This window comes from Pyrus communis, chromosome 7 (genome assembly GCF_963583255.1).
Source record: "Pyrus communis chromosome 7, drPyrComm1.1, whole genome shotgun sequence".
Lineage (NCBI taxonomy): Eukaryota > Viridiplantae > Streptophyta > Magnoliopsida > Rosales > Rosaceae > Pyrus > Pyrus communis.
The window spans coordinates 2,719,009-2,742,216 of record NC_084809.1 but is presented as its reverse complement, the minus strand read 5'-3'; the positions used below and the strand labels follow the sequence as shown (position 1 = coordinate 2,742,216).

General features: G+C 37.4%; 3 protein-coding genes across 6 annotated transcripts; 2 read left to right on the top strand and 1 right to left on the bottom strand.

Moving 5' to 3' along the window:
- Positions 1-4,680: 4,680 nt before the first annotated feature.
- On the bottom strand, positions 4,681-8,251 carry LOC137740283 (RNA-binding KH domain-containing protein RCF3-like). Its single transcript, XM_068480138.1, has 8 exons — positions 8,098-8,251; positions 7,377-7,985; positions 6,642-7,067; positions 6,295-6,552; positions 5,886-6,152; positions 5,620-5,687; positions 5,178-5,238; positions 4,681-5,016 (listed from the first exon to the last, which is right to left on the bottom strand). The coding sequence occupies exons 2-7, from the start codon at positions 7,977-7,979 to the stop codon at positions 5,193-5,195; spliced, it is 1,668 nt and encodes a 555-aa protein (XP_068336239.1). The 5' UTR covers positions 7,980-7,985; positions 8,098-8,251; the 3' UTR covers positions 4,681-5,016; positions 5,178-5,192.
- Positions 8,252-11,668: 3,417 nt separating this feature from the next.
- LOC137740284 (polypyrimidine tract-binding protein homolog 1-like) lies at positions 11,669-15,863 on the top strand. 4 transcript variants are annotated; one of them, XR_011069159.1, is made up of 10 exons: positions 11,669-12,036; positions 12,379-12,588; positions 13,028-13,090; positions 13,183-13,256; positions 13,370-13,465; positions 14,341-14,398; positions 14,499-14,603; positions 14,692-14,773; positions 14,860-15,092; positions 15,193-15,328. XR_011069159.1 is itself a non-coding variant. In XM_068480141.1 (10 exons), exons 1-10 carry the CDS (start codon positions 11,854-11,856, stop codon positions 15,198-15,200), a joined length of 945 nt encoding a protein of 314 aa, XP_068336242.1. In that variant the 5' UTR covers positions 11,669-11,853; the 3' UTR covers positions 15,201-15,333. The 4 variants fall into 4 exon arrangements, 3 of the variants coding, with proteins under 3 accessions (XP_068336242.1, XP_068336240.1, XP_068336241.1); XM_068480141.1 differs by having other exon boundaries at positions 14,860-14,925; positions 15,193-15,333; XM_068480139.1 differs by having other exon boundaries at positions 11,672-12,036; positions 14,860-14,972; positions 15,193-15,863.
- A 4,763-nt stretch (positions 15,864-20,626) lies between these two features.
- Positions 20,627-22,438, top strand: LOC137740828 (expansin-A10-like). Its single transcript, XM_068480636.1, has 4 exons — positions 20,627-20,805; positions 20,960-21,090; positions 21,322-21,610; positions 21,757-22,438. The coding sequence occupies exons 1-4, from the start codon at positions 20,642-20,644 to the stop codon at positions 22,064-22,066; spliced, it is 894 nt and encodes a 297-aa protein (XP_068336737.1). The 5' UTR covers positions 20,627-20,641; the 3' UTR covers positions 22,067-22,438.
- The last annotated feature ends 770 nt before the right edge of the window (positions 22,439-23,208 follow it).

Here is a 23,208-nt window from a genome sequence, read left to right as displayed (position 1 = left end):
TATACTTAATAAAAGTATAAATAAATTCTAAGTGTTAGTCAATCTATCGTTTTACGAATTCTCCAAGACTAATTTCAACGATCCAAACCGTCAAAATTGTTTGTATTTGCTTGGAGATCACATCAGCAAAAAATCACAAAAAAAAAACATTCAGAGATCAAGTAACGGGACAAAGCTTTTCAACGGTTATAAACGAAAAATCACGATTTAACGGTTATTTTAACTCCGATTTTGATGATTTTTTATAACTACACTCCTTGACCCTATATGAATACAATGAATGAATTCGATCTTCAATTTAAAATATTTACACAAGTGGATACCACAAAATCTTATGTTATACTTAATAAAAGTATAAATAAACTCTAAGTGTTAGTCAATCTATCGTTTTACGAATTCTCCAAAACTAATTTCAACGATCCAAACCGTCAAAATTGTTTGTATATGCTTGGAGATCACATCAGCAAAAAATCACAAAAAAAAAAACATTCAGAGATCAAGTAACGGGACAAAGCTTTTCAACGGTTATAAACGAAAAATCACGATTTAACGGTTATTTTAACTCCGATTTTGATGATTTTTTATAACTACACTCCTTGACCCTATATGAATACAATGAATGAATTTGATCTTCAATTTAAAATATTTACACAAGTGGATTATGTTATACTTAATAAAAGTATAAATAAATTCTAAGTGTTAGTCAATCTATCGTTTTACGAATTCTCCAAAACTAATTTCAACGATCCAAACCGTCAAAATTGTTTGTATATGCTTGGAGATCACATCAGCAAAAAATCAAAAAAAAAAAACATTCAGAGATCAAGTAACGGGACAAAGCTTTTCAACGGTTATAAACGAAAAATCACGATTTAACGGTTATTTTAACTCCGATTTTGATGATTTTTTATAACTACACTCCTTGACCCTATATGAATACAATGAATGAATTCGATCTTCAATTTAAAATATTTACACAAGTGGATACCACAAAATCTTATGTTATACTTAATAAAAGTATAAATAAACTCTAAGTGTTAGTCAATCTTAAAAACAAAAACTCTTTATCCTTGCACATTTAATATTTGTAATAGATTAGTAGTGTATGTATTATTTTTTTTATTAGGCTTTCATTTTCGAGTGTAGATATAGTACTTGAACGAGAAATGTTTTAATGTTTTCAAGTAATATTTATGTCGCAATGTGTGGTATGTGCAAATTTTTTAAAAAAATATATATTTTTCTTAACGGGTCATAACGGGTCATAACGGGTCGGGTCACTTTACCCGTTGGGTAAAGTGACACGACCTGTTAAGGACCCGTTAAGATAACGGGTGTGACACGACACGACCCGTTAAGATAACAGGTGTTACACGAAAACGACACGAACACGACAGACACGACCCGTTTGCCAGGTCTAGATAGCATATTTCTAAATTAATTGGTATGGCTCTCTTCAGAACGTGTACGATCGATTAGGAATGGGTTGGTGAGGTGAGTTAATTTACTGCATTTGGGAATGCGCCGCATCCCAAGATTCCCAACAAAGTTTACGGGCTAGGGTTTTTCTTTCACCAATGATATGACACAACTTGATTTCGATTTATCACATGACATCGCATTGGTTTGAGCAGATGCCAACTTTGATTTAGATTTCATGCAAGTCCAAAGATATGTGTCAGAGATATCTATCAGAATCCAGATCCCGATATGAGGTCATTATCGTAAAACTAAAATTTGGTTTAATGTTCGTAATGTGCAATAAAGTAAGGAAAGGGATCCTGATTCCTTTCTCCTAATCCACACATTAAGAAATTTGTGTAGTTAAAATTTGATACAATAGTTACAAATAGGAATTAAATTTAAAAGTTACATTAACTTCAACCATTAAATTAATTTTCAATGGTACGGACATTCTAATTTTCCATAAAGTAAGAATTCAAATTTAAAATTTAACAAATTGGCTTAGAATTGAAATCAACACTCAAACATTATATTAGACCATCTTCAAATGAGATGTTAAATTATAAGTGGAATGTCATGTAATCAAATTTTAAGGTAGAAGCAAGTTTCAACCGATCTGTCAATCCTATGAGTTTTCAAATGTCCAATTTGAAATATGAGAACATCTTTAAAGAAAATGTCAAAATATCTAAATCAGCAATAACGGTAAAAAAAGACACCAACAATATTTTTCAACCCAAGCAGCCAAATCTGCCGTGGCATGACATGAAATAGCATCTCTCTCCCTTGCTGACAAATTTGACAGTAGCTTCAAATATTTTTTTAATTCTTTATTAAAGTTTTATCAAATCTCAACTCTCCTCTCACTGGAACCTAGAATCTCAGTCGCCGCTCATCCTTCTTCTTCCCTTACTTCAAAACATGTCAAAGTACCACGTAGGCCGTCAAATTCAAATTTTATGCTTAAAATTTGACATCTCCTTTGGAGATGCTCGAGAAAAGATGATGTCAAATAATTTTTAATTATTTTATTGTGTGAGTCCCGTTAATGCATCAATTATAGATTTTGAAATTTTATTTTAATTATTTCTTTTTAAAATAAATCTTACAAATATCATTTATAACAAAAAAATATATCGGTTGAAAAAAGAAAAAAATCTGACATTACCACATCAACCATCAAATTAACATTTCACATTTATCTTTTGATATCTCCATTAGAGATGCTCTTAGAGATCAAATTTAACTTGCATGAGCTCCATTTAAAAAAAAAAAAATTATAAATGCAATATTTAGGGAGAATGAATCAAACTTAGCATCTTAAGTGCATAAAGCAAATGTTATAAACCAATTGAATTACAAGCCCATTGTCGTGAATTACACCTGAAACGGAAATTTCAATCTCAATTTTAACTCAAGATCCATGAACTACACTTGAATGAAATTTATATTCGTGTTTTGACCTTCAAAAATGAGACGTGCCAAATAGTACAACATCTATATTATCTCCAACTTAACCACCTGTAGCACAAAAAGTGGGGTTTTATCCCTAAAGACCTCAGCACAACTGGAAGTTATACTATTCAATATAAGTTGTGACTCTTTTTGTAAGATGACCGACGTAAAACTGTTTGCTTTATTTAACACGAACCCTCCCGTTCATCCACCACTTTGGAGTAGCCATGTGTGGAGCTACATGGATCACATTTGTAAGTGACCCCACTAATTTAGGCCTAGATCTGAAAATACGCTCTGATACCATGCTAAATTTTAAGAGAGATTTGCCAAATGGTCCGACACCTATAGAGTTCCAACATAATCACACAAAACCCAATAAGAGTAAATTTCATCTCAAAAAGTCTCGAATTAGAAGTTGAACCATTTAACAATATGATGACCAATGTGAAACCTTTTACTTTATTCAACAATATTTAGACCCAAAAATAACATTTGAGTCCAAACTTTCCGCTAAATTGAAGCCGAGCTTTCTTCAGGCCATGTCATTGATATAGTTGATCAAACAAGTTTTTACTTTTGTTAAAAGTGACGTCTCAGCGTCACCGTTTATGTTCTGCAGATGACCACTAAACAAGATGAGGGTCATCACCTTACGTGCTCATCGGCATTCCTGTCAATTTTTATTTTGTGCAAGTAAAGTCGCCATCCAGCTCTCAGTCTAGTGGTACTTTCCGTCTAAAACATTGAAAGAGATCCAAAGTTTGCAATAAAAAACACCGAAAAGGCAATTTCTTGATTCTCTTCAGACATTTGTGATAAACACCCAAAAGGCAGAAAGCAGCAAAGGCTTCAAAACACATCACACCAACTCATAAACAAGAGAAAAACTGAACTACAAAAGCAGACGGGGCCGCGCCCCGACAAGTACACAACCCGCACACATCCCCTTCCCCCCAAAGAGAACAACAAAATGCAAAAGCTAGTCCCATCCAGTGCCACTAAGTACAAACAATATGCAATAAGTCGCCAATCAGATTATGTACTCAACCGACAGAGGATATATGCCTGCTTAAATCGTGTTTGCAACAAGCAATTCTTGTATCATGATCATGCCGACGGCATTCATTCATAGAACCTGCCAAATGCGTTGTACAAGAGAGATCACTTTTAACTATAGCTAGACAGTGACACGACAACCATGCGTAACATAATAAATCAACCTACCACTCAGAATCGTCAAGTTTCAACCCCACAACTTTCCGACTAGGCCTTCAAAACTTAGGTCTGAAGCTCCAGCATCCATCAAGTTGGGATGTAACATACAATTGAAAGAAACTCCAAACTTACCTGAACATGAACATGAACAAAACTGCCAGCAGCAGAACTTGATAGGAACCTTGCACTTAAATTTTGTGTTCAACCAAAAATTTCCCAGGACGGCAAGTTTTTCGTTGCATGGCATTCAATTTATAAAAATGCAGGCAGGTGTAATTAAAGCTCAAACACAAACGCGAACACCACCAAGCACACAGCTTAAGAAATAGTAGCTACTCTAGAAACAGATCCCTCGAGTCTACTCCAATTCCACTACCCAAGTCATGTTGACATTGAGCTTCAATTACACATCCTCCTCACTTTTAAAGCAGAACTAGTAGACCTCAAAAACAGTTGTGTAGATGGATTTCACAACAGATATCGTAAACCAAAAATGTAATATGAAATGATGGAGAAGTGAAATCATAAATGCGTGCAGTCAGATGATACAACAATATGCTACATCACAAAGTAACTGGTTAAGTTTTCATGATCCACAACATATAAATTCAAACAACAAAGTAATCAAACTACACAGCTGAGAAAACACAAATACAGAGGCAACATTGAAGTAACATGGCTTCATAATGTCAAAGTGTAACAGGAAAAACAGCAACATGGGCAGGCAAGCTGGTATATGGGTTCTAGGGAAGCTTGGTAATTTTGGTTTCTTGGACTTTTTAAGTAGATTCGTCAAGGTGGGCCATGACTATGTCATATGCTGGTTCGTCTTCTGGTTTAGGCAGACAGTAGGCTGGCTTCAGGCTTCATAGAACTCAGCTGTTTCGATGGGATGGGAAAGGCAAAAGAGGGAAAACAAGAGCATCAGAATTTTATATACAGGGAGATTGGAGAGGTTACGATTATCAAAAAACTGGCCAAAAGGGTAATGCCAGTTATAATAACAGACATGAAAATCTCCAAAGACAATCATAGTCTACCTGATGGTACCATCATTAAACATAGTTTCTCCTCCGAGAAACAGGGTTCTGGCTAGATAACCTGATATCATAAGCTTCAAATCAGGATTAATGCGTTTCGAGACTGGTATTCGTGGGAAAAAGAAACAGGTTACTTATTTAATAAACCCAACATTAGAAGCCTACTGCACTCATGAACAAAAGCCGGATGACTCCATTCAGAGATATACTGTCTAAAATTCGTTAGGTGCTACTACGAAGTTCCAGAATTCATATTTTATGGATATCCAACTAGAGGTGTTCTACTGATGGTGAAGTTGTCACCTAACATTAGGGATAAATCTAGCTACTTGATAAACACTCGCAGGAAAGAGCAAAAGAACACAAAATAAAAGGGAGGCGGGGAGCTGAAATTAAGAAGAGGCAATCCAACTAAGAAAGGACGATGAAAGAAAAGTTTTACCCAGAACTACCACTCCGCCCAGAAGAATAACTTCCATAGGCTCCGTAAGCGCTGCCGCTACCACCAATCTACATATGATACGAAGAAAAAGTGTGAAGGAACAAATGAAGATATTGGAGGTTGCACAAAAAGGGTAAATAACAAAATCAACTGCACTAAATAAAGAATCTATGAAAGATGGCACTAAGTAAAGAAGCAAACCTTCGTAAAGTGATAACAAGTCACCTTAACTCTTAGAAGAAAAGTCAAAAACTATAAAAAGATACCTGTGAACCACCATAACTTCCGTAACTGTCATTAGCTGCAAAATCACTTGAGCCACCATAGCCAGCAGAAAATGAATGCCCGCGGCCATGTCTTCTACCATCCCTACTATCATAATTTGGACCATCTGGACCATCAGCTGACACAGGAAGATAAGGCAGAACTGGCAGGAATCCTGACATTCCACCTTCCCGGTCGAAAAGGTTTGCCCTTAATCTGGTAACTACTTGTATAAGAGCATCCTTAGCAATATCAAGGTCTCCAGAAATCTGTAAAATGAAACCCAAAATTGTCAATATTCATACTAGCTTAATCTAGAAAATCTCTAAATGCATTATCAAAAAGAAAAAAAATTCAAGATGACACAAGAAAATACAATAGTCTGGCACAGGACCGGGAGAAAGACTTTACCTGCACCATTTCATCATCTTCAGATGCAATTTTGGGAAGATTTTCCTTGGAAAGTATGCGAATATTAGCTTTGGTAAGTCTCCTCATCTCAGTTACAATAGCTCCACCTTTCCCAATTAGGCAGCCAATTCGTGAGGTTGGAACAAGTAGGCGGGTTGTGAATGAGACAATTCCTGAATCTCTTTCTACCTTTTCACTGCATCTGGGTTGCAAACGCACTGCTGCTTCTATAGTTCCTGAGAATGTGTCTTCAAAGAACTGAAATGGTACATGTTAAAAAAAAACAATGATGTAATATCCTTCAACGATACATCTGCATGCAAAAAACAAATGGAGTAGTAATTCACCTCTTTTGCTGATACAGTAATTAGGCAATCATCTCCTTCAGTAGCTGAACTATCAACTTTAATGACAGCCCCAGAATCCTGTCTAATTTGGTTAATTATGGTACCACCCTTTCCAATCACACCTCCAATATTTGCAGTTGGACAAACCAAGCGAAGAGAAAATTCTTTTGAGGATGCTTCATCTCTTGGAGCCGAGTACAAGGAGCGTGACCAGTCTCCAACATCACTTTTGTAACCCCCTCCATAAGGACCCATCATTGGAGCAATTCCCATCAGTGGGGGGCCACCAGATGGACCCATGAGTGAACCACCAGAATACATAGGCACCGAAGAAGTAAGCAAATGCTGAGATCGTGATGGGTTATCATGTAGGCGAGATGCAATTTGAAAAAGAGCCTTCTTAACAAGGGGAGCTTCCCCAGATATCTGAATCCATGATCAAGAACTTAATAAGCAATATCCAAGTCCCCACAAAACAAATAACTTGCACAAAGTGACTCCAAAGAAAAATTCCCAACAACTGCACGTCTCACAATCTAATATAGTATGTTCCATCGAAATCTCTAAACAGATAAGAACATGCAAAGCACTACTCTCTTCAGCTAAAAGATGTCAAAATGCTACCAAGAAATTTACCCATTACAGATCAAATCACAAATTTAAGACATATCCATACGCAAGAAAATGGCAAAGCTCAAAAATTCATTTAAAAGTTCAAAATTTCATTCAATCTACCTGCACAAGCTCATCAGAGTTCAAAGCACAAGAAGGCAAATGGTCTTCCTTGAGAATCCGAATCTGCGCACCGGTTTCACTTCGAATGTTCTGAACAATCTGCCCTCCTTTCCCGATAATGCAACCAATCTGATCAGACGGCACAAGAAGCCGCGCAGTCACATGGTGCCCCCCGCCGCCACTACCGTCCACTTCCTCGTCATTATTATTATGCGTGTCCTCAGCAATCACCCTATCATGGACCTTGAACAGAGCGTCCTGAGCCGGAGCCACATACGTTCCACCATCTTCGAACCCATTCGTCTCATCGCTCGCACTGTAAATAGTAACCACTCGCTCTTCGCTGCCCGGCACCGTCTCGCCGATTCGAATCTTGGACTTTGTGTCCACCCTCAGCTGCTTCACAATCTCTCCTCCTCTCCCAATTATGCTCCCAATCTTCTTCACCGGGCACAAGTAACGGTAAACGGTGTCCTCCGCATCGATGATGAATTGCTCTCTTTCTTCGCCGGAATTTCTCCTTTTGTTTCCTCCTCCGCCGCCGTCGGCGTACTCCGACTGCGAATGCGAACGTTTTCCGTAACTACTCCTCTGACCTGCCATCGCTATCTGTTTCCCAATCATTCGATTGAAACAAAATCAGTGCGAAATCCGTTTAAAATATAATTTACAACCAAAATTGGTACACAGCAACCCTAAATTGGAGAAGAAAATCGAGTACCTTTAGAACGGAGAGAGATGCCGATCGAACTACCAGATTCTGCTGCCTCTGCGTTTTGAAATCTTAGATTCAGATTTCTAGGGTTTTGACCGCCCTGCTCTTCTTTTTTAAGACCCTAAAGCTTGTGAGGAGAATAAAATTATAAAACTAAGATACTTCCCCGATTAAATGTTACGTATCATTTAATGACAGAGAGTTTTAAAGAAAAGTTTATGTTATTGTTTATTTTAATCAAAAATCATATTTTTACATTAAAAAGTTAATTATGATACTATTTACTTTATCTTTTATTTTGTCATTATAGTTAAAACTCAAAGTTTTCAAGATATTTTCATTAGTTTTCCTTTAATGATATTTGTTAGGGTAAATATTAGTTTACAGTTTCGTGATTTTTAACATTTGATACATGAAGTTTTTTTCGTCTCAGAGTCATATCTAAAGCGTTAATTTTGGAACAGTCTTATTAGTCTGGCTGTTAAATTAGCCGTTAAATAATTAATGGGTGCCACGTGTCAATATGGGGCCACGTAAATATTAAAAAAAATTAAAAAATTAAAAACTTTAAAACTTAAAAAAATAATAATAATAAATTAAATTAAATTTGGGCGACCTCACCCCTCCTGCACCTATCCTCCCTTCTTTTATCTCCCTTCTTTTCCTCTGTCTCTCGCCCTTTTTGAAAACCAAAACCCTAAATCAAAATCCAAAACTTCCGAATTTGATTCAACAGAGATATGGCGTGCGAGCAACGGCGAGTGACGACGTTCGACAGAGATGGCGCTGACAGCTCTGATCTAGAAGAAGAGGTGGTTGTGGGTGAATGCACACCCACCCATTCCCCTCTGTAGAAAAATCTGAGAGCACCCTCCCTTCTCTCCAATTTCTTGGTGCACGACGACAGTCGTTTAATGAGTCGAACACGACAAATCGGAAACCTGAGGAACCTGGAACCAGATATGTGGGTACAGGTAATGGTTTGGAGCCGAATAAACCAGTTGAACTAGCCGGTGGGGAGATCATGTCAGGCGAGCAGTCAAGTAATCTGGTGATGAAGGATTCGTGTAACGGAAGTTCCGATTCAGTGGCGAAAGAAGCGCGGGGTATGGAGTCGAAGAAGGGGAACTCAGGCGAGTTGAGGGAATCGATGACCGAGTCAAAAGGAGAGGAAGAAGGGATGAAGGAGAGTTGTGAAAGGTGTAGAGGTTGGGTGGTGCTCTCGGGGAGAAGTGAAGGAGAATGAAGGGAGGGTTGAGGAAGAAGACAACTTTTTTTTTTTTTTTAATGCTTAATTTTTAATTTTTAATATCCACGTGGGACCTTATTGACATATGGCGCTTAGTCATTGTTCACGTGGGCGTCATGTCATTAGTTAACGGAAAACTTAACAGTTTGACTAACGGATGTATGAGACTGTTCCAAAATTTACACTTTAGGTATGACTCTAGGATGAAAAAATTTTGATGTACTAAATGTTGAAAATCACAAAACATGAGGGTAGTAAACAGTCTTTTACCCTATTTGTAATGCATTCTCGCATCATTTGATTATATGTATTATTGAAGAAATTTCTTTTTAATACGGGTGTGACTTCAATACTAATTATCATTTGCATATAACGAAATATATTGCTAGACCAATAATTAGCGAATATAAAGTACAAAACTAAGCTTGCATATCAAATTAAAGCATAGTTTGTAAAGAATGTTATCACATGATCACATGCTACCACATTTTATGTGATTGTGTACCTTTTAAATATGTATGTAATTTAATACTCATTTTTTTAATGTAGATAATATCGTTTGTTTAAAAAAAAAAAAAAAAATCATTTTGTTTTAGTTTCCTAGGAAATTAATATCCACTCGATATAAACAACCTACGCACATATTTATGAGTAGTTAGTGATTCAATTCCGCTTATTGTTTCGACACGGTGAAAATGCTAGACGTTTGCTTATTTCTCCTTCGACCAAAATAAAAGATATCTCAGCTCAACTAACTATTGAGTTGGTGTAACACTCAACAACATAGGGCATTTGGTAGCTCGAATTGCACTGACTATTTCAATCGTATAGGATAAATAGTCATCGGATAGTACTGACTAATTAATCGGACGTTTGGTGCAATATCGGACTAAGACCACATTATTTATACAGTGTTTGGTATACAACATTTCTTAAATACAGTTTCAGCAATATACATATGAATTTAAGCAGAATTCCAAAAAAATTACAAAAAGTTATGGAAAAATCCAACTTTAGAATCCTTGTAAAATTCACACACAGATCAATCAAAAACAAAAATCCCAAAAATAAATATTTTTAATGGTTGGAGCCCAGATCGTCTTTCTCGTCTTCGTCCTTCTCGTCAAAGCCCAAAAATCAACCATAATCGGGGAAAGTCAAACTCCCTTCCTCGGCTTTGTCCTTGCCGGCAAAGCCCATATGCAAATTGCTAACCTTCTCCTCGTCGGAGCCCAGATCGGAAGAATTTGAATCATTGTCTTCCTCTTTCAACCCATGGCAAATACGATTAAAATTGTTCTTGTTAGAGATTGAAGGCGAACGTAGGAGGTGGGAGGGGTGTGTGTGTAAAGGAGAAGGGAGGAACAAAGAGAGAAAAAGAAGAAGATGATGGAGACGAACCCATACGAGGGATTAGAAACCAGACAGCAATAACAGATGTTGAAGTTAGCGAGGAGAAGCATCAGCTCAAGGGCAGTGACATAGTGATCCCTAATCCAAAACCCAACAAGGGCAAAAGTCGTGGACTTGATTGAGAAGCCAATTGTGAAGTGGATGTACGACTGTATTCAGCTTCACCACTGCCTCGCCGGCAACTTTGCTCCGATGGTTGATGAAACTCCTCCCACCACCAACCTCCATGTCATCGACCATCTTCCTGTAACTTTGTTTCTCTCTCTCTCAGTGTCTCTCTCTTTATCTCTCTTAATTGAGAGCGAGCAAAAGATGTGAGAGTGGAATGAGAGCACTACTAGTGAGGGGTAGAGTGAGCGAGATGATCAACCAGACTAATAATACAGAGGTTTTCTACGAGATAAATAATAGGGTGTGAGGGGTATAAAATAAGTGGGCACGGATTAAATAATCCGATGCTTATTTCATACGAAGCTCACCAAACACACATTTCGTATTATTAATACTATCTGATAGTACTATACGGTATGCCAAACAAGACCTAGGAGCCCCTCTTTTTAGTTCTCAAGTATCATTATCAATTTATATTCTTTAAATTATGTAATAAAAAAATTAATTCAAGATGAGAATTAAAGGATAAATAACAATAATTATCTCCCAAACCATATAAACATTTACTTTTCTCTCACAAAATCTAAACATTTACTTTCTAAGAAAGAGAAAGTATCTTGCTACCAGTTATTTTAATTTAAAAAAAAAAAACACTTGATAATTTAATAATTAACAATCATACCATATAATTCATAAAATATAATTTAAATAAATAGTAACGTGGCGTTACCTAACAAAAAAACCCCCTCCACCAAACAAAAACGGCGTTCACGAGGACATGACGCGCGTCGCAGACAGATTTACCCCCGTCTGTTATCGATAAAAATCCTCCCACCTGACGACCCGAGTTCCCACCCAATCCGACCCAAACCCACAATTTTCACGGTCAAATCTCCCACACTTTCTCGACGCCCAATCACCCCAATCGCTCTCTATCTCTCTCCAAACCCTAACCCCCAATCCAACTTGGCCCACCCGTTCTATGCCCTATGTCGACATCGGGTACGCCGCAGTTCCGGTACACGCAGACGCCGTCGAAGGTGCTCCACCTCCGCAACCTACCGTGGGAGTGCGCCGAGGAGGAGCTCATCGAGCTCTGCAAACCTTTCGGCAAGATCGTCAACACCAAGTGTAATGTCGGCGCCAATCGCAATCAGGCCTTCGTCGAATTCGTATGCTCCTTCTCACCATTCTCCGTTCTGATTTCAGTATTGTATTTTCTTTATTAATAAATTCATTAAATTTTCCAGATTTTATGATATTTAGCTTTGGAATTTTCAGTTAGCTGCGTAATTTGTGTGAGTATACTTATTTCTTGTAAAGATTTAATACAAGCCATTAAATTTGTTATAAATTCACTAAAAATTTCCAAAATTTATGATATATGGCTTCAGGGTTATCCAGTTAGCTGCTTAATATGTATGAATATTCTTATTTCTTGCAAGGATTTTATGGTATATCTTTCGCATCGCTCAATGTTTATATGGTGATGAATGTGATTATCAATTTTGCAGGCAGACCTAAACCAGGCCATAAATATGGTTTCGTATTATGCTTCATCCTCGGAGCCTGCGCAGGTCCGTGGTAAAACCGTTTACATTCAGTATTCAAATAGACATGAAATTGTCAACAACAAAAGTCCGGGAGACGTACCCGGAAATGTCTTGTTGGTAACCATTGAGGGTGTTGAAGCCGGCGATGTGAGCATTGATGTTATTCACTTGGTAAGTGTATTTTGGCCAACATTTGGGCATATCTTATAATATATTGCAAAACCTTGTTTCAACCTGCCTGTTACATGTCTAGAGATCATGAAATGCTGAGTTGTTTTCTAAGTCACGGGTTTCTGGATAAACATTTACATTTAATTTACGTAAAGCAGATTTTACTTTTGCCCCTTTTATTGAAATCAGTTGAATCACAGATGGTTATGCCTCTTATTTAAATTCTTTTGTTGGAAGCAGTTTGGAATTATTATCATGTACGTCATACTCCTTTCTAAGGTCACGCATATATGCACAGGTGTCATTCTGCACTTATAACTCATCTGTTTGGAATTTTTTTGCTGCCCATAGTATTTTCATCATGGAGGGTTTCTGCTGTTGTCTTGTTTCCGGTTAGTATCAATGTAATACGTGTATGATGAGCTGAACCAATTTTCAGGTGTTCTCTGCTTTTGGCTTTGTTCACAAGATTGCTACTTTTGAAAAAGCAGCGGGCTTCCAGGTTTGTATTGGATGATCTTTCTTAGTATTGCATATGACTTGTAATCGAGATGCTTCGTGCTTCATTCTTACTCTCTCATTTTAATTTTGCAGGCATTGATTCAGTTCAGTGACGCTGGCACTGCATCTATGGCAAGGAATGCGTTGGATGGAAGAAGCATACCCAGGCAAGCAATCTCCATATGCTCCCTCCTCCCACCATCATTTTTCTCATAGAGATCAGTACATCTGGAATAGTGTGTATTGTTGCTAATTTTGGCATGTAATGCTTTGCATTCAGGTACTTGCTTCCAGAGCATGTCGGTTCCTGCCACTTACGTATTTCTTATTCGGCACACACTGATCTGAACATCAAGTTCCAGTCTCACCGAAGCAGGTAAGAAACAGAACCAACAGGCCAATAATCTTTCTTTTTTTCTTGCTGGTTTCATTTTTCTGTCTCCGATTGTGTCTATTTCTACACTCTTTAGTTGATTTTATTGCGTGTTAAATCAAATGCTAATTGGTGTGTGTGCCTTTTGTCATCTAGGGATTAGTGAAGCCTGGTAGCCAGAACACAGATATGTTGTCATGTCCATTTAGTAATTCCTTGATCTTACATATTGGCCTTTATGTATTTGTTAATTTCATTGTAGTTAGTGTTGCTCATTTAATATTGTCGGAAATGTTCTCGTCTGCCTTGATCTTACACTGTCACACTCTACATTTTTCTGTTTTCTTTGCCAACACATTTTTCTTGTTGGGATGGCTTCTTGTCAGTGTCTTGTATTTGCAACATACTCCTCTTTATACTAAATGATTGCTTCGCATTCTACAATTAGAAAGTATCTGTAATGTATTTTAGAGAACCCAAATTGTCTACTAATGAGAATTAAATACTGACTTAATCGTTCCAGTATTTAATGAATTTAATAGTATATCTAAAAGTTGAGGACAACAAGGTGATTAACAACACTGCCACTGATCATCAAACTTCACTGAACATCATCTTTCTAGCTTTTTTGGCTGTCTTATTATGGTGTTAATGCCTTGCCTTTATCATTTAATCATGGCCATTCTTAATAAGCATTCTTCAATTCGATATCTATCTTTTTTTATTTTTTTGTAAAACGATATCTACCTTTTTGTTTGGGCTTCAAATTGGCTTTACGGACTTGTTTCTACTCTGAGGCAGTTTTTTACACTCTCACATCAGTTCACGCATGTAGTTTTGGCTTAATTTGTATGATTTTTGTTGCATTGATCCTGTAGGGACTATACAAATCCGCTCCTTCCTGTAAATCCTACTGCAATAGAGGGAATTATGCAGGTATCTTCTTGCTTTTAGAATATTTACTTGAACACATATTATGTAGTATTGGATATTACCACCGAAGCCCAACATTGCTCTAATTTGCTGCTGTCTCCAGCCTACTGTAGGCCCTGATGGAAAGAAGAAAGAGCTGGAGAGTAACGTGCTTCTCGCTTCAATTGAAAATATGCAGTATGCTGTCACAGTGGATGTTATTCACACGGTTAGGGTTTTCACCTTTCATGTATTTTTAAGTGCTCAATTTACTAAGAGGAGTTGTAGATATCATGATCCTTTCTTGTATGCTACAGGTGTTCTCTGCGTTTGGCACTGTCCAAAAAATTGCTATATTTGAGAAGAATGGTCAGACACAAGCATTAGTTCAATACCCTGGTATGTCCTCTTTCAATACGACTCTTTGATTTGTCACTGATCTTTGAGAATTCGGCTGTGGCTAACTTTTGAGTTGTTATTTTCAGATCTCAATACAGCAGCAGTTGCCAGAGAAGCTCTAGAGGGACATTGCATATATGATGGTGGCTATTGTAAGCTTCATCTATCATACTCTCGTCATACTGATCTCAATGTAAAGGTATAAATGTGAGTTTTTGAGTTAAACTGTTCATGAGAATAAAAATAAGGAAATTGTAAAGACATCCTTAGAAGAAAAAGCGGATTTGTTCTTGGTCGAAAAACGATTTGGTCCTTAAATGTATGCTTCTTGACACTTACTTTTCCATCTGATTATCTCAATGCATTCCCAAAATATCTTTCCTGAGATTTTGATTGCTTGTATTTATTCTTACTTGCAGGCGTATAGCGACAAAAGTAGAGACTATACGATCCCAGATGCTAGTTTACTTGCGGCGCAACAAGTTTCTGGTTACCCTCGTCCTCCTCCTGGTGCTTGGCAGAATCCTCAAGCTGCTCCAATTTACCATGGCAATGAGTACAGTGGTGCAGCTTCTGTGCAGGCCCAAGCTCCTCCAGGTCCTCCAGGACAACCCTCATCATGGGATCCAGCCATGCAGGCAGGCAGATCAACGTTTGTTTCAGCTCCTAGCACCTTTCCCGGTCAAACATACCAGGCATCATCTGGTCCTGTATATTACTCTGCAGCAATGCCAGCGGGTTCTTCGCCTCTCCAATCAGGTCCAACTGTTTCAGGTATCGTTTCTAGGGGAATGTCTCAACCAGGGATTCCACCCAATGTGCGACCCGGTGGTGGTGCTTCATCTCCAGGGGTTCGGCCTCCTGGTGCCTCACCATCGTACTACGGCCAATAGGATGTAGTGTTTTGTTTTCTATAAACGAATGCTGGGTATTACCAGGCTCATCTTTTGTGCTTTTTTTATCGTTGGGAATGTCTCCAACGCCAAATTCGATTTGCAGTGTGAAACTCAGCACTGCCCTGCTTTGATTGGAACCTGTTCTTGTGGTTTTAGTTTGAATAGCCCATATATATTATGTTGTTTCTGTATTACATTTTTGTGTGTATCCACACCTTCAATTTGAAGTCCCGGTAACCTGAGAACGGTTTCAATATGCTTAACAAAAATTCGATGACCCGTTAACTTATTCTTGGGATTCTGCTGCGACGGTTTTCTTGGTGAATCATGCATTGTCGTGTGTTTAATCTTCAGCATGATGGTGCACGATTTGTTTGGACCGCAACGCTGACAGCCACTGCTGCTGTGGGCAGGTAGCATACGACTTTCACGATTTCCACGAAGCCTATGGAGAATTCAACCAACCAAGTAAATTCCAAAAGCCTGTAATGTAAGGTCAATTTCTGGGTCGGCCTACTTCATTTAAAACAAGAGAGTTGTGCAGGCTTGTGGTTCAACACAACACGAACAACTTTCTCGCAGTACCAGTGGGGCATGTGGGTCCGCACCTAAAGTTGATCAAACTCCGTGATCAAACCGGATGGCGGAGAAAAACTTTAAGTACAACCGAGCGTCTATTCCTTGTGCCCATCTTTCTTCGAGCGAGGATCATAAAGTAACGTACACTGATTGCGCCTAAGATTTTGCCTCGATGGTGACTGGAGAGCTCGAGAGCTGTCGGATCTCAAACATCCCAATGTGAACCTGTCTCAATATAATCTAGTTGAAAAGTCAACAAGATTGAACTCTTTGCTCAAATTCTAATGCTGCAAAACATCCTAGTTAAACATGTATCAGAAAGGCAGATATTAGCGTTAAGTATATCACCACATGAGTACACTTGCTATACAATAATGACGTTATTCAAAGAATCTGTCTTGTAACTGGTTGTATATCGTTTTGTGCCTAAATTTTCGAAACGATTAGCTTCGATCTTACCGTTGTTTTTTCGTTGGTTGTAATTTTTGTTAGTCTTGCCATTAATCAAAAATCGAAGTTTGTGATCTTCATGCATGGAAGTCATTTTCTTTCGTTGCATTTTTAAGGAGAGGTAGGAAAAGAGAACACATGTGCCTTTGTTTATGTCGGCAGTAGATGTTTATCATCTCAGGAACATGGCAAATCTTTACTTAATAGTTAATACTTCTGTAGAGTTACTAGTAATTAGTATATTGCAAATTGTAAATCCCCATTGATGGTTAAGTATTACGGGAGTGATTTTTACGATTCCATTTTTATCTTCTGCACTCTTTCTTTTTATTTTGTTCATTAATTCTCATCGATTATCTAATCCATTAGCTAGAAACGGAAGATGAAGATGTAGAAAGTGAAAATGAAGCACATAAATCGCTACCATAGTATTATAAATGTTTAATTAATCAGTAGTGAAAAGTTTTAAGAATAAGTCATACATCAAAGGAAAGACCCACATCTTTAAAATTGTACGTACCACTTAAGCATCCAGATGCTGTCAATTAGTTGGTTTGTCCTTGCAATTTCATACAAGGTCTACCAAAATCAACTCAAATAATTAAGAAAAGTTCTTTCACATATATACATATGTGACATTCTGGTCATGTTAATTTACTATGCAGCATTGGCTAAAAATATGGTTCCTCCATGTGGGTTGGTGATGTTGTACCACATGCCAAGTTAAAAGTTCACTAGAAATCTATTATCAAAAGTTAACTAAATATTCAAAATGGTTTCTAGGATTGTAATAATTCTTCAATTTAGTTTCTGAGATTTAAAATTGATAGAAGTGATTTATGTGATTGTCCAATGTCAATCATTTTGGTCCTATAAAAAATCTCCGTTAAATTGAATAAACCACCAGTTTAATTGGAGGGACTGATTTGATAAGAATACCATCAATTTGACGGAGTTTTTCATAGAATTACCAAAATGATTGATGGTGTACAATCTCAGGTACCATTTTTATCGATTTTCAATCAAGGACCAAAGTGAGGAGATATGACAATCTCAGAGACTATTTTGGCTAAAAAAACCTTCTTTTTTTTTTTTTTAATTTTTTTTTTTAAAATCAATTGGGAGGGGAGACCGAACTTAGAAAGCTTTGAACATTAGAAAGAGAAAGTAGACCGAGAACTATATATATAGTTGGTTAAAAGTCATACCCTTGTTATGGTCACAATAAACTTGAGCATGATCAAGAAATTGACTAATGACGTGTTTACTTATTAGTAACGACGAAGTAAGAAATTGAAAACTTAGTAATAACGGGAAGTAAAGAATGAGAATCAGGTCAATTATCTCATTGTAAATCCAATTCTTAGAACTAACAAAACATATAAATAAGAAGCTCCAAATTAGTAGTGTGGTAATTTACCTTTTTGGTGATGTAAATGAAGGACAATGAAGGAGATAGAACATACATGTTTTGCGTTTATTACTCGATTTCACCTAGGCAATCCATATCTCATATGCCCGGTCGGAGGTATACACAATATTAATTAACTGGAGCCACGAACTTTCTGGATATATTTAGCTGTGCATTGGAGATTTGGAGGTTAATATCTAACTATGATATGGTCTAATATAGTCTAACGGTTTCTGGTCGAACTTGATTATACATTATACTACTCTTTGTTTTTGTTGATATACATACCGTTAAATTAGCATGTATAATCTAACTTAATGGCTTAATTTAGGAGTGTAATCTAGGGTCTGATGCACATACTTGTGCTATTAATGGAGAAGTGTAATCTTACCATTCAGAAAATGTATATACATCAGTATCTGTAATTCTGTTGTTCATGTGTCACGTGAGGTGAAAGATATACACATCGTGACATGCAAATTAGGGTTTGTCTCTTTCTCTTTGTGCAACATCATGTGTTTAATGTATTAACTGTTATGTGAGAAGAGATAGACGTTTATGTACAACACTTGATGGTAGGGTTTCGATCGTGTTGCTGCACATGCATATGTATTACACGTTACGTCACATTCAATAGGTATTTGTCAAATTAATGATGGAGAATTGCCATCACATGGCGTTTGAAACGCAAATGCATGTGATCGAGAAGTATATATGCACGGATAACGGAAGCATGCACCATATGCATCAAACCCTAGCAACAATTTATTGTCCATATCATCATCAGTCGCAAATATTGGCCATTGATTTCAGCGGTTTGTGAGTTCAGTTATGGTGAAAATGATGCGTACTAACACAGTAACACTTGGGGTTGGGTGATTGATTAGGCCACTGTCTGGTAGGCTTAGCTTAATTTGCAAAACTGTACAACATGGCTCAGAAAGCAAGTGTCCAAATATCCAGAAAAGCAAGCTCCTCATATAATATATATATATATATATATATATATATATATATCTGTGTGTGTGTGTGTGTGTGTGATGCAGAGTGAGTGAATGAGTGGTGCAGACATACGCTAACATCTGTCTTCCGACATGTGCAATTGGTGAAAGCCTTGGGCTCTGCCTTGTTGACCATGAAGACCAATCTAAACAACTTCCAATCACACAGTTTACACTAATAAAAGAATAGCTTCAGTTGATTTTTACTAGGGAATGAGCACAAATAGGACTGAAGGTACACTAAACAAAGGATAAAAGAGCACTAAATCTTGAAATTTATATACGATTTATTGTTTGTTTAGTGTATATACTGCAGACTTACATATAATAAGTCATTGCCAATTCGATCTATGCATATTAAACCCTAATTCTTTGTTTTGGAACAATTAGCGTTATGATATATATTATCTAATGATAATAAGGTCGTTGGTGTAGATCGATCACTGAGACGAGAAAACTGAAAGCATTAAGGCCCACAAAATTTCTTGCAAAGATCCTCTGTTTTCACCTCGACTAGACAAGGTTTCTATTCTTTATGAACTTGACATCAAATCCAGGTGCAGATGCAGAATAAAGTTTCTGGACATAAAGGTAAAACCCACATGCATGACCACTTAATTTGCAAAATGGTTGTTTCTATTACACACCACCATATGTATTGGACAAGGTTACCCCCATAGCTTTAAAGTCACTCACTCTATATCTATATATAGTTTGGCTTGTAATAAAATGGTATGTATCTTTCCCATACACCATGAGAGATTCTTAGCCATGGGGTTGTATATCTTCTTGTTTTTAACTCTTATTACATGGCTTGTTCATGTGATGGCAGGTTCATGTGATGAGAGGAATAGATCCGATGAACTATATAACCAATTAAAAAAAAGAAGATAATAAACATGAAACATATAATTTATACATTTGCTGTTGTTAACCCATCAATGGTTGGTCTGGAATGAACGGAATTTATCAGCAAAAAAAAACTACAGCAAGGTGAACTTTGTTGCAAATGAAAACATGAACTGATATCAATAAATTTGGAGTTAATTTGGACAGGAAATTCCACGTGGCAGGTAAATTAAGTGTAAATGTGAGTAGCTTCTAAAAATTTACCATCTTCAGTACCTTGTCTTCAGGACCAGATTATTTTACCATGGGAGGATAAAATTTTGAGCAGGTAATGAGTGTCCAACCACGTACTTGTAGGGTATCTCTCACAAAGCATACCCCCATGCATTTAGTTCTGTATCGAACTCCACACTAGTCCAAGCCGTTATGAGAATTGCCCTAAAATTAAGTAGATCTACCGAAATTTCTCTCCTATCTTGTTACTAGGAGGGTTGAGCCAAATTTACTCTCTGCCACTGCCGCACATTGGTTTCAGTACGGCAATTGCCAAATGGTGGAAATTAACTTGAAAACCACGCGGTTTGAACCCTAAAAACCACTCTCTCAGTCCCCAAAAACTGCATTAATTGATTCTACAAACAACAGATATCGTGAGAGTCCCCAAAACCACTTAGCAGCATGCATGGTCCCAACAGCTCTAAAATTGTCAGCTATTGTCATTTCAGTTGTGATGTTGACTGACTTCTATTTATTCTTCTTCAAAAACTATCAGACCCCCACTCCCTTCCTCTTCATTTCCTCACTACTTCATCCTTTCAAACTTCATCATATCATAATTTCCTCTTTGTAATAATTCTCTCTTTCCTCTTTCTCTCATAATTTCATTTTCTCATAAATAATACAGTAGTGTACTATTTACTACTAGCTAGTTTTCTTATATAAATATTAGTAACATTAATGCTAGAAGAGTTCATAACTTCGTACTCTCCTTTTTGTTCAGGAGAATGGCTTCCTTGAGGATTCTTGTAATTGGGTTTCTCTCACTTGTCTCTTCTGTTAATGGCTACTATGGAGGTTGGTCCAATGCTCATGCAACCTTTTATGGAGGTGGTGATGCTTCCGGCACGATGGGTATGCCTCGCTCTATGATTTTGATTTAATCAACCGAACGGTTGTTAGCACTATAAAATATTCATAATGTACTCCTTCATTCGTTACTTATTTTCATTAGATAAAACTACATGATGACTATTTTGGAGTGCCAATAACAGCAGCTCTGTCTAATCACTTATGGTAAAAGTAATACTTATACTTTTCTGCTATTTCTACTCTACTTATTTGGGCAAGCAATTAATTTTATAGGAGGGGCTTGTGGATATGGGAACCTATACAGCCAGGGTTATGGGACTAACACAGCAGCTCTAAGCACTGCACTGTTCAACAATGGCTTGACCTGTGGAGCATGCTATCAGATCAGGTGTGTGAATGATCCACAGTGGTGCCTCCCTGGCTCCATCATAGTCACTGCCACAAACTTCTGCCCACCAGGTGGCTGGTGCGACCCTCCCCAGCAACACTTTGATCTCTCCCAGCCTGTCTTCCTCCGCATTGCTCAATACAAAGCCGGGGTTGTCCCAGTTTCCTACAGAAGGTAAATTAAATCTTACACATGCATAATCCAGCAAAGTTTAGGGTTCTATCACAAAATGTCTAGGTGTTATTAGTTGTGGAACCACTTATTATTACTATATTTTATTTTGTCAAGTTTCCGACTTGTTTTTCCGATGTGTTTTGTAGGGTTAGATGCAGGAGAAGAGGAGGCATAAGGTTCACAGTCAATGGACACTCTTACTTCAACTTAGTCCTTGTGACAAACGTTGGTGGTGCTGGTGATGTGCAATCTGTGGCCATCAAGGGCTCGAGGACTCGGTGGCAAGCAATGTCAAGAAACTGGGGCCAAAACTGGCAGAGCAATTCTTACCTCAATGGACAAAGCCTCTCCTTTCTTGTGACCACCAGTGATGGCCGCAGACTGGTTTCTTACAATGTTGCCCCTCCTAATTGGTCATTTGGTCAGACATATACTGGGAGACAGTTTCTCTATTAGTTAATTATATATCTCTCTGTGTGGTTAAAAAAGCTTGTTTTACTATTCCAGTTTGTTTAGCTACATGTGGTAAAAATGTAAGGGTAAAAGATGAAAAAGGTTTGCTTATAAGGTAAAAATGGAAAGGGTTTGCTTCAAAGTAGTGACCTTTTTCATTAGATTATAGATTTGTGAGTTTTTGCAGGTCATGGCTGGAATTATGCTGAAGCCTCATGGCCATATCTGCTAGAGTGAGAGAGAGAGAGAGAGAGAGTGAGAGAGAGATCTAGCTAGAGAGAGAATCTGTATGTAAGGCAGTCTGGTAGTGGAAATTTACCACCCGCTGTTAATTCATGAAGTTATGAATAATAAAAAGAAGAGGGGGTTTTTTTTAAGAATTACTACCAGATTAGCAAATGTGATAAACTTGGGCTGACTATTGTGCCCCTTTTATTTACATTCGACGCGGATATTAATCTAAACTACTCTAATATATGGACGAAATTCGAACAGTGTAAAAAGAGCATGGACACTGTTCTCGCGAATTGAACTAGTCAAGATCTACAATTACATTCAAGATTATAACTGAGTGTAAAAGATGGAGCCTACTTTGTCTGAAAGAAAAATCTTTAACTTATGCCTCGAAAAAAGAAGGAAAACCCCAAAAGAAAGTACGTATATTTTGTCATGTATCATCCATTTTGGTGCAGATAGTGAAATATTTTGGAGCTGTTTGCTCTTGTAATTATCAGAGTGAAGACAAACGCTCAACTGTTAAAAACAAAAACAACAGAAAGTACGAATGGAATAGAACATGGTGTCTCCAATCTCCATTCATTCATTGAGTGGTTGAAAAGTGCTATATGGGATAGAAGATTTTAACTCAGTTAGGTAAAAGTGAGGAATGTTTTTGGTGTAACAGATATGGAAGGCAAAGACACCGACACTATAACACATTAATGGAGCCAGTGCTCAAATAAGAGATTGGGATAGGGTTAGGGTTTCAAATAATTGCTGCAATTAATCTCTATGGGACTTCTGATTACATTTTTGTGTTTGGTCCTAAGGTAGGTAAAAGTGAGGACTTCTGATTACAATTAATCTCTATGGGACTTCTGATCTAATACAAAAGGGAAATTCTTGGCTGTCATCTCCTTATACTT